Consider the following 19,439-nt stretch of genomic DNA (forward strand, 5'->3'; position numbering starts at 1 on the left):
ACTGTTTGCTCACAGGAAGTATGTAGCGGCGGAATCATATAGTCATGCTTTTCCTCCCTTGCTAGGAGGTATATGCACTGAAGCATTGAGATAATGACTTGCAAATTAACTGTGTTGCATCTTGGGTAAATATATAAGCAAGGGCAAGTCAAAGGAGAAAGAATAAAGTTCACCTTTTCTGATGGTTATTACTCGAGGATGGTTGTTTTAAACTTGAGGGATGGCAGGAACGAAGAGGAAAACGAGAATTGCAAGAACGTGGAAGAGAAGTATGCTGTTAAAATCAAACATAAAAAAAAAGAACTTACAGGAGGTATATACACATTCTCAAAGCAGGTGCAACAATAGTATTGCGAAATGCAAAAAATTCTAATTACAACTCTATGGTCATGCCTCGCGGATATCTCTCTTATCATAAAATCTATGATCCTTTTATCTGTCTTTCATCCCCTCGAATAAGTAAAATCTTGCTCTTTCTAGTTAAAAGAAAGGGGGCAAAGCGCGATATCTTTATAAACTGTCTATTCACATTTAGATTATGAGCTAAAAATCCATCCCTGAATAAAAGAGGGACAGAACTTGCTATGGAGGAGTAACTCGAGTACCAGTACCAAAATAACGGTCTCCAAATTCACCCATACCAGGAATCACGTGTAGGTCCTTGTTAAGGGTTGTGTCAATCTCTGATGTTACAATCTTCAATCTTGGGAATTTGTTGCATACAGCATGTAATCCCTCAGGCGCCTGCATAATTAATAAATATAGTCAAAACTTTCAACATTGTTTGGATTTGATCAACATTGTTGAACACTGAAGATTGAAGAAGAAGACACAACCAAAATTTGTTATTGAGAGAGAATTGAAAATGTGGAATTTTGCCAAGGTGGAGATTTGTTGAAGTTTGGCAAAATGCCAAAGTCCCACATTGGTTGGGAGTTAAGTTTGGGGGGATTTTTCCCCTATAAAAGAAGGCCTAATGTTTAGGATTGAAACACACCTCTCATTTGCCTTCTCATCTGTTTAAGTCATTTGTATCTTCTCTCTTTAGTATTATTTCACTTGTATTTTTGGAGTGGAATAAAATATTGGTTGTGTCCGAGGAGTAGGCAAAATTAGCCGAACCTCGTAAATTCTGGTGTTCCCTTTATTATTGCTTTATTGTCTTATTTATTATTTGGTGGCTGTCATAATTTTTGGTATAGTAGTTGTGACTTATTCACACTCTATATATTTGGCTTCCGCAACAATTGGTATCAGAGCCAAGGTACTGTCTAAGTATGCTCTGTGGTTGCAGCATAGTCTGATCTTCCACATCAGAAAAGATTTATCTTGGTAACTGAGTCAAGGTTCTGTCTGAGTATGCTCTGTGGTTGCAGCTTAGTCTGATCTTCCACACCAGAAAGGAAATAATCTTGATTTGTGTCGTCAGCTATTAAATAATATTTGTGTCAAAGATGGGAGACAATAAACAAGAAGAATCTACATCAAGTGTCAACAATACGTCATCATTGGCATCTTCGCTTATGACAAGAATTGTGTCAAATGCGAAATTTGCGGTCGAAATATTTGACGGGTCCGGACATTTTGGGATGTGGCAAGGCGAGGTTCTAGATGTCCTTTTTTAACAAGGGCTAGATCTGGCCATTGAAGAAAAGAAACCAGATGTTATTGGAGAAGAAGATTGGAGAATTATCAACCGTGTTGCTTGCGGTACCATTCGATCCTACCTTGCTAGAGAGCAGAAATATCCATACACAAAGGAAACTTCTGCAAGTAAATTATGGAAAGCACTGGAGGATAAATTTTTGAAGAAAAATAGTCAAAATAAATTGTACATGAAGAAGAGACTGTTTCACTTCACCTATGTTCCTGGTACCACGATGAATGAACATATCACCAGTTTCAATAAGTTGGTTACAGATTTGCAAAATATGGATACAACTTATGATGATGGTGACTTGGCCTTGATGTTGTTGGCGTCACTTCCTGATGAGTACGAGCACCTTGAAACTACTCTACTCCATGGAAATGACGAAGTTTCTCTCAGAGAAGTTTGTTCGGCTTTGTACAGCTATGAACAAAGAAAGCGAGAAAAACAGAAGGGCGGAGAAGGAGAAACACTATTTGTGAGGGGTCGTCCTCAAAATCAAACGAGGACAAAGAAGGGAAGATCCAAGTCAAGATCCAGACCCAGCAAAGATGAATGTGCCTTTTGTCGAGAAAAAGGGCACTGGAAGAAAGACTGTCCGAAGTTGAAGAATAAGGCCAAACATAACAATGGAAAGTCCATTATGGATTCAAATGTAGCTGATTGTGATGATTCAGACTTCTCATTAGTTACAACAGAGTCATCAACATCTTCAGACATATGGTTGATGGACTCGGCTTGTAGCTATCATATGTGTCCCAACAGGGACTGGTTCGTGAAATTTCAAGAAGGAGAATATGGAGTCGTCCACACAGCGGATAACAGCCCTCTTACCTCATATGGCATTGGTTCAATACGATTAAGGAACCATGATGGAATGATCAGAACATTGATAGATGTTCGATATGTACCGGATTTGAAGAAGAATCTCATCTCTGTGGGAGCCCTAGAATCAAAAGGGTTCAAAATCATTGCAGAAAATGGAGTGATGAGAGTATGCTCTGGTGCACTAGTGGTAATGAAGGCTAATCGGAAGAATAATAATATGTATCGCTATCGTGGCAGTACAGTTATTGGGACAGCGACAGTGACATCCAGTGACGACAAAGAGGCAGAAGCAACCAAGCTATGGCACATGCGCTTGGGACATGCTGGAGGAAAATCCTTGAAAACTCTATCAGATCAAGGATTGTTAAAAGGAGTAAAGGCTTGCAACTTGGAGTTTTGTGAGCATTGTGTCAAAGGGAAACAGACAAGGGTTAAATTTGGTACAGCGATCCATAATACTAAAGGCATTTTGGATTATGTACACTCTGATGTTTGGGGTCCTTCCAAAACACCTTCATTGGGTGGGAAGCACTATTTTGTAACCTTTGTTGATGATTTTTCTCGAAGAGTGTGGGTGTATACAATGAAAAACAAAGATGAAGTGCTGGGAATTTTTCTCAAATGGAAGACGATGGTGGAGAATCAAACAGGCAGGAGGATCAAGTGTATTCGCACAGACAATGGAGGTGAATACAAAAATGATCATTTCAATAAGGTCTGTGAAAATGATGGCATCGTCCGACACTTCACTGTTAGACATACACCACAACAGAATGGAGTGGCAGAACGTATGAACCGGACCTTGCTGGAGAAGGTACGGTGTATGTTGTCCAATGCTGGCTTGGGCAAAGAATTTTGGGCTGAGGCAATTACATATGCATGCCACCTCATTAATCGTCTACCATCTGCTGCTATTGATGGCAAAACACCATTTGAAAAATGGTACGGAAAACCTGCTGTAGATTATAACTCTTTGCACGTGTTTGGCTTAACTGCATATTATCATGTGACGGAGTCAAAATTGGATCCAAGGGCAAAGAAGGCTATTTTTATGGGAATTACTTCTGGAGTCAAAGGATATCGCTTATGGTGTCCTATGACAAAGAAAGTAATATTCAGCAGAGATGTTACCTTTGATGAATTTGCTATGGTAAATAAGGTAACAGAAGATACCAAACAAAATGAAGGTGCTTCTAAGCAGGTGGAGTTTGAGGGAAAATTTATTTTTCCTACACAAGAAGCAGAGGAGGAAACAAATGAAGATTACCCTCTGGAAGGAGAGCCAGTAGAGGAGATTCCAACTCAGGAATCTCAACAACAACTTGAATCAATAGCAACCAGCAGGCCAAAAAGAACAATAACGAAACCTGTTCGTCTCATAGAGACGGTTGCTTGTGCAACCTCAATTGTAGCTGATGATGTTCCTACTACTTATAAAGACGCTGTTCAAAGTTCAGAAGAAGATAAGTGGAGGATTGCCATGAATGATGAGATACAGTCCCTTCATCAGAATCATACATGGAGATTGGCCAATCTCCCGAAGGGAAAGAAAGCAATTGGGTGCAAATGGGTATTTGCAAAGAAGGAAGGATTTCCTAACCAAGTAGATGTTCGCTACAAAGCAAGATTGGTGGCCAAAGGATATGCTCAAAAGGAGGGAATTGATTACAATGAAGTGTTTTCTCCAGTTGTAAAACATTCCTCCATTAGAATTATGTTGGCTTTGGTAGCACAATTGGATTTGGAACTAGTTCAGATGGATGTAAAAACTGCGTTTTTACATGGAAACTTGGAGGAGGAAATCTACATGACTCAGCCAGAAGGATTCAAAGTTGCTGGAAAAGAAAATATGGTGTGCAAACTTGAAAAATCGTTGTACGGATTGAAACAATCTTCTAGACAATGGTACAAGCGATTTGACGAGTTTATGTTGCGGCAAGGGTACAAGAGAAGCAAATACGATCATTGTGTGTATTTGCACAAGCTTAAAGATGGTTCCTTTGTATATCTTCTCCTATATGTTGATGATATGTTGATAGCTTCCAAGAATTCGGAAGAAATTGATAAGTTGAAGATTCAACTGAAGAAGGAGTTCGAGATGAAGGATTTGGGTGAGGCAAAGAAAATTCTTGGCATGGAGATAATTAGAGATAGACGTTCAAAGAAACTCTGTTTATCTCAAAAGGAATATTTGAAGAGAGTACTTCAACATTTTGGCATAGATGACAAGACTAAGCCAGTTAGTACTCCACTTGCTTCCCATTTTAAGCTAAGTACTACTATGTCGCCAATGGATGAAGCTGAACAAGAGTATATGTCAAAGGTACCATACGCAAATGCTGTTGGTAGCTTGATGTATGCAATGGTTTGCACAAGGCCTGACATTTCACAAGCTGTTGGAGTTATTAGCAGATATATGCACAATCCAGGGAAGGAGCATTGACAAGCTGTGAAGTGGATTCTACGGTATATTCATAATACTGTAGATGTCGGGTTAGTTTTTGAGCAGGAAGACAATCAGTTTGTAGTTGGATATTGTGACTCAGATTTTGCGGGTGATATGGACAAACGAAGATCAACTACTGGTTATGTGTTTACTTTTGCAAAGGCACCAGTTAGTTGGAAGTCTACTTTGCAGTCAACAATTGCTTTGTCTACAACAGAGGCAGAGTACATGGCTATTACAGATGCTGTGAAAGAGGCAATTTGGCTTCAAGGATTGCTAAAGGAGCTTGGTGTTGAACAAAAAAGGTATCACAATTTTTTGTGATAGTCAAAGTGCTATTCAATTAGCGAAGAACCAAGTTTATCATGCAAGGACGAAGCACATTGATGTTCGGTATCATTTCGTACGAGAAATCATAGAAGAAGGTGGAGTCACGGTGAAGAAAATTCATACTACAGAGAATCCTGCTGATATGCTGACAAAGGTGGTGACTGCTGTCAAGTTTCAACATTGTTTGGATTTGATCAACATTGTTGAACACTGAAGATTGAAGATGAAGACACAACCAAAATTTATTATTGAGAGAGAATTGAAAATGTGAAATTTTGCCAAGGTGGAGATTTGTTGAAGTTTGGCAAAATGCCAAAGTCCCACATTGGTTGGGAGTTAAGTTTGGGGGGATTTTTCCCCTATAAAAGAAGGCCTAATGTTTAGGATTGAAACACACCTCTCATTTGCCTTCTCATCTGTTTAAGGCATTTGTATCTTCTCTCTTTAGTATTATTTCACTTGTATTTTTGGAGTGGAATAAAATATTGGTTGTGTCCGAGGAGTAGGCAAAATTAGCCGAACCTCGTAAATTCTGGTGTTCCCTTTATTATTGCTTTATTGTCTTATTTATTATTTGGTGGCTGTCATAATTTTTGGTATAGTAGTTGTGACTTATTCACACTCTATACATTTGGCTTCCGCAACAGTATTAAACGTCTTTCTTAAGAGGTGTTCAAAAATCATAAAAGACAGAAAGACTGGAAGACTGGAAGAAGTACAATGGTAAACTATCTGAAACAAAATACTACTATCAGGTTTTGACTTTTGCAATTTTTGGATATGATTACTCACTGATATCAGGTTTAAGAAAATGATGTTAGACTCTGGTACACCTTTGCTAAGCAGCACAGAAATAGCTTTCACTGCAGAATTCCCTGGACAGTAATTAACAATTCATTGGTTAGTAGACAAAGTTATTTAGGAATTTATTGATTGACGGAAAGCAAAGCATTTCCAACCTGTAGCTAGTACTGGATCAAGCAGCAAAACATGGCGACTTGCAATATCTTTTGGTAGCTTCTCGTAGATCAACTGTAATGTTGCTGGGATCGGTAAGAAACTGCATTTTCTATATGTCCTGATATGAAGCTCTTTGTTGTTGGAGATTTTAAAAGTGCAAGTCAAAGTACAAGTGTGAATGATAAGAATTTTTGTCTGTATTGACTGGAAACAACTTTTTCAACCACCTTATAAAGGTGTGCCTCGTTTTCTTGACAAAATAGAATTCATATTGTAAAAGCGCTTAACAATTACTCCATTTAAAAGATGATGACTTCTTTTAAAAGAAATAACCTTTGCTATCTTGCTTTAAACCTTTGAGGTTTATTAAGAATCGACTTCAGTCTTCAATTCCAAACAAAAGTTGCACAGTTAATAACAAAGCTCACTTTTTATTTGTTTAAAATTCGAGATATTTACGTTATAGTTCTAATAGATGTGATGTATAAATTTAGAGACATGTCCTTTAACGAATAGGCGTAGTTGTTTTGACTTATAAAGGCATCTTATGAGAGTAGAAAACAGATAACACATGATACAGAAACCTGATGCAACAATTTACTTTTCTCCACCACTCTTAAATGTATAGATCACCCTGTATTTCTTTATTAGACTACTTTCCTTGTTGCTCTTGGTGAATGCTCAGATATCTGATGAAGCATTTGCATAATGCAGTCAGATTTTGGCTGTATTGTTTGCCCTCGAATCATATCAGCGGAATTTTTTTTGCAGATCAACTTTTTTACAGGACTATTTTCTCTTGTTCTGGAAATTTTGAGCATAACGAGGACGGGGGAAAGAGAAAATGCAATAAAACTCGAGTTTGTTTGACTGACCTGCCTGCCACTTTTACCCTCCCTGTGGATTAGAATTTTGCCTATTTTGATTCCCTTGCAGCAAGCCCTCAATGCATTTTCCATGCTTTCTCCACTGATCCAAGGTAACCATGTCAACTTTCAGTCTCAATTACTGAAGTTTATTACTGACATGAAACAGAAATTGTCTGAAATGTATGCTGGAAATTCTACCCATACTATATTAGAGTAGGAAATGAATACCTTCTAATGATCGACACTCCACACAAGCTTTTACAGAAAACAACGCCACTGTAAACAGATCCTGCAAAAGAGGGAAAGACTATTCTTTCAGCAAATTCCAATGAGTTTTAAGTTATGCACACGGATAGTGCACAGATTTTTTCATTTATAACAACATGCAACTTTTTTATAGAAAGCCTAATATGATAACTTGGAAATAAATTAATAACCTTCTATATCCGGTTAATTGAACTCATGGTGGAAATCTTTTTACACTGCTAGTATATATAACTTAAATCCAATTCCGTATATGTGACACTGCTTGTGCTCCGTAATGTTAGAAAGCAACATCTCTTGCTCAACCCCCCTCCAGTTGCTAACGCACTGAATTTCAACCATCTATTTTAAGCTATCAACTCATTTCGCGTGGCGATAAAGTGCAGTTAACTTTTAAGAGATCCGAATTTGCAAATATTTTTTAAACACACAGTGAAATCTAAAATCATGTGAGATTTGGATAGGGCAAATGCATTAATTTAAGAGCTCCTCCCACCTCCCAAGACTTAACGGACTAACCCTCTGTGTAAATGGAAGCATTTGATAATTGCAAAGTTACCAGTAGGAGTGGTTATCTGCTTCTCAGTAAAGGGAAGATGACCAAGACCATGCTCCACGACCTCAAACATGAGTAAAAAGAACGTGTTTCACTACATGGTCGAAAGAGAATTCATTGACATAAGATAAAACGATCATACCAATCGTATAAGGCGGTCAGCATAAAAAACAAAGTCATGCTTGGTTGTTTTTGCATTTCGTACAAGCGTGTGCATCCCACGCATCTAGCAAAAGGGCAAATGTTAAGGAACTTGTTCACCTTTGGTCTTCAAGAATGTTGAAGCACAGGTCAAGCAATTTACCATACCCGTACTTGAACTGAAATAGGATCAAGAAGAGAATCTGAATAGATACACACCTGAAATGTAGAATGTATAACAAATACATTTGAATATATTTTGCAAAGATGGTGCTGGCCAAGCTTTGTACGAATATGTTGAACTATTAAGTCGATTGCAACATCATTATCCGCTCCTCGTGGAATTATTACATCAGCATATTTCTTTGTTGGATGAATGAAGTCCTCAAAACCAGGTTTAACATATTTTGCATACTGCATGTCAGATAGCACAGTCAGCTTGAAAAATGTAAACTTTCCAAACAAATCCAAGATTAGATTACTAATGAATCAAGAGATAGTTGAAAACAGGTCAGCCCGGCCCGATTAACACTTATACGTACAATAAATAGTTTAACTAGGTGAACAGACCCTATTGACATCCAATGTGGTAACATAGGTAAATTACAGGAACATATAGCAGATTGCCCGTGTAAATAACGGTCCAAAAGAACCTCGTTATACAACATTCCTTAACCTTTGACCTGTGTGACTCAGTGCGTGAGGAACTACTACAGAAGCATGGCTAACTTCCATTAAGATGTACATTGTAAAGAATATTTGTTTTAACCTATTGTAGCAGATAACCTGTCTTATTTTCCAGGAGAGCAAACCGAAAAGGAGTCTCAAGTGAAAAAGAACTGCTAACGTGGTAACCTTCCATACAATTTAGGAGCAACAGAAAATCCATAAAGGAGCATTAAGTGCAAAAAAAAAATGCTTACTTGGTCTAGCACGTATTGGATGTTTCTGTTCCTCTCAACAGTATCACGCCGTATCCTCCTGGCCAGCCGCACATCAGAGTCTGCGTTCATGGGTTTATTAACAGTTTAGGGAGCAATATGGAAGATTGGAAAAATGTCCTAAAGGGCTTTCAAATCAGAGAATTTGATTTCCAATTTCAAAAGCAAGAATAAGGGTAAAGAGTGAACCACAAAATATCAAGTAAGCAGCTGTCTTGTTTCTCTTTTCCTGTTTGGGGATAAGCGAGGGATGTTAAGGGTCAATAGAGAAGAACCTGAATCAACAAAGATCTTCATGTTCATGATTTCACGTACACGAAGATCATGTAGAATAAGAATTCCATCTAAAATGATGACATCTGAGGGATTGACCTGCAAATTTGATTACAAAATGTGTTAAGAGTATACCATCTGCATTTAAACTTTGGAACTTTAAAGTGAAGCTGTAAAAGCAAAATACAAAAGCCTAGAATAATTGAAAATAATGTATGCTGCTACATTTAACTGACTCCAGCAGCTTCAGCAATCATGATTGAGCTGTCAACTGTTGCATTGTTATGGCTTAAACTAGTTTTCCATTTTTATTTGTTTGGACCTCTAAAATTGGTTTTCCTATTTTTTTATACAGACCATCAACTAAAAGTAGAAACCAGCAGTATCACAGCCTCAGGACACATTATATATACTGCAAGCCATGTAATCAGGAGATAACTTAATGCTAAGATGTATAAATTCACAGCATTAGATACGCAGTTCAAAAAACTGACCGGTACTTGATTCATGATTAGAAGCTTTGCAGTAACGTCAAATTGCTTAACAAGAACTATACAACTCAAATCAGTGGCCAAGAAGATAAAATTTATTACCACACGGGCTGCTTCAATGCTTCTATGGCTCTTGAAATCATAATTAGGGATGCTAATTGCTTGTCCATGTTTTAATTTTTCCATGCATGATAGCAGAAGCTCTGTGTTAAAGGCATCTGAAAAGAATGCATGATGTAAACGGGCCAACATTAGAAAATGACCGATAGAGAACTTATTCGAGCAATATTTACAATCCAGTTTCAAACTTCAAACATCAGTTGCCTACCAGGATGATCAAAGTTGTAGTCGTGAACTTTCTGTAACTGCTCTGCAGTTAATGGATGATAAAATGCTTCCTGAAAGTTGAAATTAGGTTGATCAAGTGTTAGAAGATGATGAAAAGTTTCATATAACAAAAGAATGCAAACTTTCCAGAATACTGATTTTTTTAGAGTTGAAAGACATTAAAATATGATCTAATGGGACATCAAAAGGTAATTCTCAGATTATAAAGTGAGACTGCTTATGAATGCCAAACAGTAGTAGCAGAAAAAGAAGTGAGCAAGATATTACTTGATTGATTAGTACGACGCGTTGATTCTGAAGCTGTGACATAATCATATTGCAAACAGTTGTTTTGCCTGATGCAGTCCCTCCAGCAACACCTTCACAGTTTTAATCATTTTAAATGATCATAAGAAATGCATGGATAGAATTTAAATAGTAATTGGACATAAAAGGTTCTCAGGCATACAAGGGCCAATATCAGATTAATTTAATCGATATCAATCAATCAACTACACTTCAATCCCAAACTAGTTGTGCTCGGGTACATGAATTCTCCAATATCCATCTGTTTGAGCTATGGACATTAGCTTATTTTTAGATTTAATTGCATGGAAGGAGAAGCCAAGCTCTCCCATCTTTTAAATCTCATCCATTCATTTTACTAAACTACAAGAACAAAAACAAATTTTTTATTTCTCCTCTCCTCTGGCCCTTTCAATTCCTTCATAGCACTTCTTAATATAGAGTAGTCCTATTCAATCAAAGCATTCCTATGTGAAAATAATGCAATTCGATGACCATAGATTTGATGAATTTTTAGACTTACTTAAGCGTCAACAAATATTAGTGTTGAACCCATACTTCAAAACTATAATCTTTTCAATGTAAGAACCATAAAGGTTGAATCCATCAAATTTAAATCCTGCATCTACCTCTGGCGAGAGGGTTGAGCCTTACCAATGACGAAAGGTACCTTCAATGGGACTTGTGCAGTGTCCGAGGCAGTATTTGATTGAAGTGAAAAGTGATTTTCAACACTGCTCTTCAAAGCAGAGGGCATTTGAGCATCCATCGGGCTATCCTACCTGAATAGAGGTCTCATTAATTAACATGCAAGTGGGATGGATATCCCATCTAGATATAATTGAAAATTTGTCATGGAAAAAATGAACGGAACTGATATCTGAGTATCTAATCCTATTGAAATTCAATTAATCAATCAATCAACCAGTCCAATTTCAAACTCTATCTATATGATCTTTCTCAAGTCCAGAGAAGAAAGAAGGTTGAAGTCTTAATAGAGATTGTTACACGGTCTAAAAACGATATCCTGAAGAATTTATAATCCCACGAGTAAAAGTTATGGTAGGTGACAATGAAAATACAACGTACAGATCAGATGTATAAACACTACTACTTAGTTGTTTTCACATTGAAGGAATCTGAAATCATCTCATCTCAAGATGGAAATTTACGTACCTCCCTATTAACGATAGGTGAAATTAGTATTCATTGGAGCTCTGTTGAGTGGCAATTGTATTGGTAGAGAAGGTGTGGTGTTCTTCTTATGGTTTGTGGTGAATTGAGGAAGAAGCAAACTGAATGAGCGGGAAAATCGCAATTGTTTTGGTCACCTATTTATCACTTGCCTGTATTCTTTTGGATACCTATTTGTTATATATTTGCACCTCTTATTTTGGACAACTATTTATTATTCAGCATCTACATAGAAAAAACTTAGCCATAACAAATGAAAACATGACATATCTTATTATTTTTATTTTATTTTACGACTTAAGTATATTTTATTTCCAACTATTTGTGGGATTATTGTTGTTGTTGTTACTATTAAGTATATAATGACAGGGTGCAATCTTTTTGGATACGTGATTTTGCCCCAGAGCGTTGGAACCTTGTGGAAAACAAAAAGCTAGTATTTATGTGTAAAAAGATAGAGGGACGGACCCATATCTATCGATTTTTTAATCATACGCAACAGATTCGTTGTAAAGAAAATATAAAGTGAGGGTGAATTGACAATTTGCGGTAAATGATTTTGATTGCCGTATTTGATATGTATACTCTTCTTGTCCCAAAAAGAATAACGTGGTGGAAGTAGGTGAATGCACATTAGTGTGCCAGTTTCTTGTTTTTTATATTGGAACTACATATTTACAAAAACTAGATAAAAAATGTACTAAAATCCCTTTTTTATTTGAAAACCTTCAGAATATACTTAATAAACACGTAGTTAAGAGAAAAAAACGATTCCTAATTTAGTATAGTGTCGTACATGTTTTCTTATATATGTAAACTTGGAGGAGGAAAAGTTGAAACTTGGAGTTCAATTAAAGTGTTTCTGTAAAGCATCTACTATATCTGTAAATAGATTGCAATGCAAATAAAGTAACACAAAGAAAAGTGGAAGCATATTGTATAGGCCATCCAGATCGGATACTGTACTTGTAACTAGAACAACCTTTTTGGACTGCATAAACTATAACAGAATGCAGATGCAATTGGAAATAATTTTCATCATATATATATATTAAAAGTAGGAAGCCCTTTAGCTAAAAATTAAATTACTAAAATGCCCTTTTAAGTAACATAAAACTCTACTTATAAAAATAAATAAATAAATAAATAATAATAATAATAGATTTATTTGAAGGGATGCAATCCTTCGTATAGTAACTAATTTGACTCACGAACGGCTCCTGTTTTTCACTTGGTGTTGACCAATAATACATTGGGAACAATTCATTATCTATAAGCTAAAAGCTATCTTCAGAAACTTGCAACCAGTTAATTAAGATATCCTGGCGCCTTTTTCATAGCACACTAACAAAGTAAGAGCTTTTGCTTTTATCCTCCTTTTAAGTCCACAATATTATGTATTTTCTTCTTCTTCACTTCAAATAAAGTGATTGTTATATTTTGTTAGAGTTTCACCGGGCCTTATCTCATTTTTCCTCTTTTGCTGGGCGAACACCTATGATACTATATTTTGAGTCTTAGTATAATTCTACATTTCTTTGACCGGTTCAATTGATGATTATTTTATTAATTTTTTTGGTATTCCTTTTTAAAAAAATTCTTACTATGATAATTGTCATTCAACAATTAAGAAAAAAAATACTTATTGTTGAGTTTCTTTTTAATATGGAAAGGTATTAAAAAGAGGATAAATGGGAAATGGAGGGAAATGAAAATTTTGAGTAAAATTTTAAGTTTGCCTCTCTTTTTAATGAGACATTGTCCCTCATTGGTAGAGGAAAAGGAGTTTAGTGGGTTTATATACAAATGCACTTCATGTAGCTCTTAAAGAGTTAGGAAGAAGGCAAGCATCGCGCCGTCGTCGTCGCTCGCTCGGTTCGGCTTCGGCTTCGGCTTCGGCTTCGGCTTCGGAGATTGATTGATTAATTTTTTAGACCAAATTTATTTGTTAATAGTGAATATTAACGTAATATTATCCGTATTTGTAACGGATGTTTTTCAATCCGTGAATATTAATGAGCAAGTGCTCATTCCACCATGAGTAGTGCTCCAGCCACCATTGCCATATTGATTGCTCCATTAGTAAACAGCCTGGTGCTCTGTCCACCATGGCCAAGTGCTTCACTTTATGAGTGGCAGCGGGTCTATTTTTAGCAGCTAATTGCACTATAAATAGAGGGTGCAAGCAGCCTGTTGAAGACCACTGAAAACTTGAGAGCAATTGATCTTCTCTTCACCGAAAACTCAACGTTAGCTATACTTTGCACTCCTTCCTCTCAGATTTTCCATACGAATTTCTGACTTCTCCTCCCTTGTTCTGCATTGTTTTAAACTACTAAGAAAGCAACAGTAAGTGTGATTTGCTGCCGAACTTTGTGTTCGCTGAAACATTGGGGTATGAAGTACCGCTACACCAATGTGTAATTCGTTCAATCCTGGGAGGAAATAATCCATAACCTTGGGTACTAGGAGGGGATTAAATTCCTTAAGGAAACATTGTAAATTCAGTGGGCTCGAATTAATTTGTGTTTCATTTATATCATTTATATTTATGTTAATAGGCTAACGTTTTAATTTCCATAATCATTATTTTACAAATACAGGAGGAACAACAAGCTTAAGGAATTTAATAATTTTAATTTCTGTATTTGTGTTATTCTTATTATTCTGGAAACTTAAAACCTTTGTGGTTTTGTGTACTCCCATTTGGAGAGTAAAGCCTTCGTGGCATTTTGTTGGAGATTAAAATCTACGTGATTTTTCACTCCAGTTTTAAACGTTTATTAAATGTTTGTTTGTGTCATTTTTTTTTCAGAAAAAAAAGGCGAATCACGAAAATCAAGTTGTTTCGATGATGACTGCCAACGCATCGACAAGTCGAACTCCAGCGTTGGCACCGGCAGAGAAACCCGAAAAATTTTCTGGGATGGATTTCAAGCGCTGGCAGCAGAAGATGTTCTTCTACCTGACTACGTTATGTCTACAGAAGTTCATCAATGAAGATGTTCCTGATCTTCCAGATGAAACTCCAGAGAATGAAAGCTTTCTCGTGATTGAGGCGTGGAAGCATTCTTACTTCTTGTGCAGGAATTATATTCTTAGCGGACTGGAGGATAATCTGTATAATGTATACAGTGGCGTGGAGACGTCAAAAGAATTGTGGAATGCGCTTGAAAAGAAATACAAAACTGAAGATGTCGGGATGAAGAAATTCATCGCTGCAAAATTTTTGGACTACAAAATGGTAGATAGCAAGTCTGTTATTACCCAAGTCCAGGAATTGCAAGTGATTATTTATGATTTACTTACTGAAGGTATATTTCAAATGAATATTGATGTTGAAAGTAAAATTTTTAGTAATTTTACTAACGGAATTTTCATTAAAGGTCTTGTCATCAATGAAGCATTCCAAGTAACAGCAATAATTAAGAAGTTGCCTCCATTGTGGAAGGACTTCAAAAATTATTTGAAACATAAACGAAAGGAGATGTCCCTTGAAGATCTCATTGTCGATTGAGAATCGAAGAGGACAATAAAGCTGCTGAAAGGAGAGGTCGTGGAAATTCAACAATAATGGGAGCAAATATTGTTGAAGATAACAAAAGGAGAAAGAAGGCTTCCGGTCCGAAATACAACCCAAGCAAGAAGCGATTCAGTGGAAACTGCTACAACTATGGGAAAACCGGACACAAATCTACGGAGTGTCGTGCTCGGAAGAAAGACAAGCAAAGGGGTCAAGCAAACATGGTAGAAAAGCATGATGATGTTGATGACTTGTGCGACATGCTTTCTGAATGCAACCTGGTAGGAAACCCAAAGGAGTGGTGGATTGATTCTGGAGCCACTCGTCATGTTTGTGTTATGAGGGAAGCATTTTCTACATATGCTTCTGCTAGACCCGAAGAGACGCTCTCTATGGGAAATGCTGCTACAACAAAAATTGAAGGATACGGTAAGATATTTCTCAAGATGACTTCTGGTAAGGTCATGACTTTGAACAACGTCCTTCATGTTCCCGAGATTAGGAAGAACTTAGTCTCTACTGGACTTCTTGTAAAGCACGATTTCAAGTGCGTTTTTGTATCTGACAAGGTAGTGATTAGTAAGAATGAAATGTTTATAGGAAAATGTTACCTTACTGAGGGCCTTTTCAAGCTGAATGTAATAGTTGTTGAAACTAATAATAAAACTTCAGCTTCTTCTTACTTACTTGAGTCAAATGATTTATGGCATGTACGTTTGGGTTATGTCAATTATAAAACCTTGCGAAAAATGATTAACTTGGAAGTATTGCCTAAGTTTGAATGCGAAAAATCAAAATGTCAAATATGTGTGGAATCTAAGTATGTTAAACATCCTTATAAGTCGGTTGAAAGGAATTCAAATCCTTTAGACTTAATTCACACAGATATTTGTGACATGAAGTCAATACCATCTCGCGGTGGAAAGAAGTATTTCATAACTTTTATTGACGATAGTACTCGATATTGCTATGTTTACTTACTTAATAGTAAAGATGAAGCAATAGACGCATTCAAGCAATACAAAAATGAAGTTGAAACGCAGTTTAACAAGAAAATCAAAATGATAAGAAGTGATAGGGGTGGTGAATATGAATCTCCTTTTGAACAAATATGTTTAGAATATGGAATTATTCATCAAACAACAGCCCCTTACACGCCCCAATCCAATGGGATTGCGGAAAGAAAGAATCGTTCATTAAAGGAGATGATGAACGCATTATTGATAAGTTCTGGTTTGCCACAGAACTTGTAGGGGGAAGCCGTTCTTACGGCTAACCGAATACTAAATCGAGTACCTCATAGCAAAACACAATCCATTCCATATGAAAAATGGAAAGGAAGGAAGCCCAACTTAAATTATTTTAAAGTGTGGGGGTGTTTAGCAAAAGTGCAAGTTCCTAAACCCAAAAGGGTAAAAATAGGACCGAAAACAGTTGATTGCATTTTCATTGGATATGCGACCAATAGTAAAGCATATCGATTTCTGGTTCATAAATCAGAAAATTCCGACATTCATAACAATACGGTTATAGAATCAGATAATGCTGAGTTCTTTGAATATATATATATCCGTATAAAAAGGAAAGCGAGTCGATTGGTGAAGGATCTAAACGATCTCGGGAAGAAACAAAAGAAAGTACATTTAATCAGGGGGATCGAAGACGCAATAAACGTCAAAGAACGTCTACTTCGTTTGGACCAGATTTTGTGACTTTCTTATTGGAAAATGAGCCTCGAACATTTAAAGAAGTTATGTCTTCTTCGGAATCATTGTTCTGGAAAGAGGCAGTCAATAGTGAAATAGAATCCATTTTGAACAACCATACATGGGAATTGGTTGATCTTCCTCCTGGAAATAAACCTTTGGGTTCTAAATGGATTTTTAAGAGTAAAATGAAAGATGATGGCACTATTGATAAATTTAAGGCAAGACTTGTTGTCAAAGGGTATAGGCAACGAGAAGTTCTTGACTACTTTGATACATACTCCCAGTTACAAGGATTACGTCCATACGGATGTTAGTAGCATTAGCTGCAGTATATGGTCTTGAAATTCATCAAATGGATGTTAAAACGGCCTTCTTAAATGGAGAGTTGGAGGAAGAAATTTACATGGAATAACCTGAAGGGTTTGTGGTTCCAGGTAAAGAAAATAAGGTATGTAGACTTGTTAAGTCCCTTTATGGACTAAAACAAGCACCCAAACAATGGCATGCGAAATTTGACCAAACAATATTGTCAAATGGTTTTAAGATAAATGAATGTCATAAATGTGTATACATTAAAAATGTTCCAAATCACATAGTCATTGTTTGCCTATATGTGGATGATATGTTGATAATGAGTAATAACATTGCCAACATAAATGCTACTAAGCGTATGCTAACTAGCAAGTTTGATATGAAGGACTTGGGAATTGCAGATTTAATTTTGGGGATTAAGATCCAAAAGACTCCTCAAGGTCTGGCATTGTCACAATTTCATTATATTAAGACAGTACTTGAAAAATTCAAGCATTTGGGCTTTAAAGTTGCAAAGACTCCAATTGACGTAAATCTTGCACTAGCAAAGAATAAAGGCCAAAGCATATCACAATTGGATTGTGCTCGTGTGTTGGGATGCTTAATGTACATCATGAATTATACACAACCAGATATAGCTTGTGCTATAAGTAAACTAAGTCGATACACGAGCAATCCAGGTCAATCTCATTGGATGGCAATGAAACGAGTTTTGGGATACTTAGAACATACCCAAAACTTTGATTTGCACTACAGTAAATATCCTGCGGTGATTGAAGGATATTGTGATGCAAATTGGATCACTGGTTCAACTGATTCGAAGTCCACAAGTGGATATGTATTCACCATTGGTGGAGGAGCGGTATCTTGGAAGTCCTCCAAACAAACTTGTATTGCCCGCTCTACAATGGAGGCTGAGTTCATAGCCTTAGATAAAGCTGGTGAAGAAGCTGAATGGCTCCGGAATTTCTTGGAAGACATTCCATTTTGGCCCAAATCGTTGGCACCAATATGCATACACTGTGATAGCCAAGCGGCAATTGGAAGGGCTGAGAGCGTTATGTATAACGGTAAATCTCGTCATATACGACGAAGACATAAAACCATTAGGCAACTTCTCTCTAGAGGAATTATCACGATTGATATATAAAGTCAAGTGATAATGTGTCGGATCCACTTACAAAAGGCCTAACTAGAGAGGTAGTTGAGAAATCATCGAGGGGAATGAGACTATGGCCAAGAACAAGTCATTGTGGCGGTAACTCTACCTAGAAGACTGGAGATCCCAAGATCTAGGTTCAAGGAGATCAAACAAAGTCATTAATGATGGTTCAACATTGTCAACAAAAATTTTGGTCCATTCTCGTGATGAGACAATGTTCAGTACCAAGGATAAAGCATGAAGGCTTTTTAATAATTTCTAAATTTGATATGGGGTATATCAAATAGTGTATCTACAGGATGACACGTTTAGAAATCACCTATGTAAGTGTGAAGTGTTAGCCGCTTCAAGGAGAATTTTGCAAGGCCAATTCTCTACGCACTTATGAAACTAGGCGGTGTTCATGGCTGAAACGAACACAATAATGAGAACCAAAGACGGTTAAGAGTTGATTGTGTGACTTATGGTTGTCTAGGTATACACTAAAGTTCGACGGTTCAAAGATATCAAATCTATCGATTGACCGAGTATATCCGGCATAAGTTCACTACGGAAAGTTCAAAGGGAAACCTACTTATCCAGATGCAATTAATCCTTGCGTGCAAATCACACAAGTCTTCATGCATACTTCCGTGATATAGCCATTCCCCATTCATGTGGGGGATTGTTGAGTTTCTTTTTAATATAGAAAGGTATTAAAAAGAGGATAAATGGGAAATGGAGGGAAATGAAAATTTTGAGTAAAATTTTAAGTTTTCCTCTCTTTTTAATGAGACATTGTCCCTCATTGGTAGAGGAAAAGGAGTTTGGTGGGTTTATATACAAATTCACTTCATGTAGCTCTTAAAGAGTTAGGAAGAAGGCAAGCCTCGCGCCGTCGTCGCTCGCTCGCTCGCTCGGCTCGGCTTCGGCTTCGGTTTCGGTTTCGGAGATCGATTGATTGATTAATTTTTTAGACCAAATTTATTTGTTAATAGTGAATATTAACATAATATTATCCGTATTTGTAACGGATGTTTTTCAATCCGTGAATATTAATGAGCAAGTGCTCATTCCACCATGAGTAGTGCTCCAGCCACCATTGCCATATTGATTGCTCCATTAGTAAACAGCCTGGTGCTCTGTCCACCATGGCCAAGTGCTTCACTTTATGAGTGGC

The 19,439-nt window shown here is 36.8% G+C and overlaps 1 protein-coding gene across 1 annotated transcript; it reads right to left on the bottom strand.

Annotated features, from left to right (window-relative positions):
• Positions 1-324: 324 nt before the first annotated feature.
• Positions 325-11,693, bottom strand: LOC107780921 (uridine kinase-like protein 5). The gene is made up of 15 exons (XM_016601540.2): positions 11,557-11,693; positions 11,035-11,162; positions 10,363-10,454; positions 10,076-10,145; positions 9,850-9,965; positions 9,259-9,355; positions 8,966-9,045; positions 8,262-8,456; positions 8,044-8,127; positions 7,905-7,965; positions 7,310-7,370; positions 7,088-7,181; positions 6,212-6,284; positions 6,045-6,127; positions 325-744 (listed from the first exon to the last, which is right to left on the bottom strand). Exons 2-15 carry the CDS (start codon positions 11,147-11,149, stop codon positions 583-585), a joined length of 1,383 nt encoding a protein of 460 aa, XP_016457026.1. The 5' UTR covers positions 11,150-11,162; positions 11,557-11,693; the 3' UTR covers positions 325-582.
• Between the last annotated feature and the right edge of the window lie 7,746 nt (positions 11,694-19,439).

This window comes from Nicotiana tabacum, chromosome 3, assembly GCF_000715075.1.
Source record: "Nicotiana tabacum cultivar K326 chromosome 3, ASM71507v2, whole genome shotgun sequence".
Classification (NCBI taxonomy): Eukaryota; Viridiplantae; Streptophyta; class Magnoliopsida; order Solanales; family Solanaceae; genus Nicotiana; species Nicotiana tabacum.

What these genes read in the sequence shown, in the direction of transcription:
- LOC107780921 (XM_016601540.2), bottom strand. Translation starts at nt 11,149, where the DNA reads ATGGATGCTCAAATGCCCTCTGCTTTGAAGAGCAGTGTTGAAAATCAC. An exon ending in CTACAACTTTGATCATCCTG is followed by an intron (nt 9,966 to 10,075) that starts GTAGGCAACTGA and finishes CATTCTTTTCAG; the next exon opens with ATGCCTTTAACACAGAGCTT. An exon ending in TTATACATTCTACATTTCAG is followed by an intron (nt 8,128 to 8,261) that starts GTGTGTATCTAT and finishes CCCTTTTGCTAG; the next exon opens with ATGCGTGGGATGCACACGCT.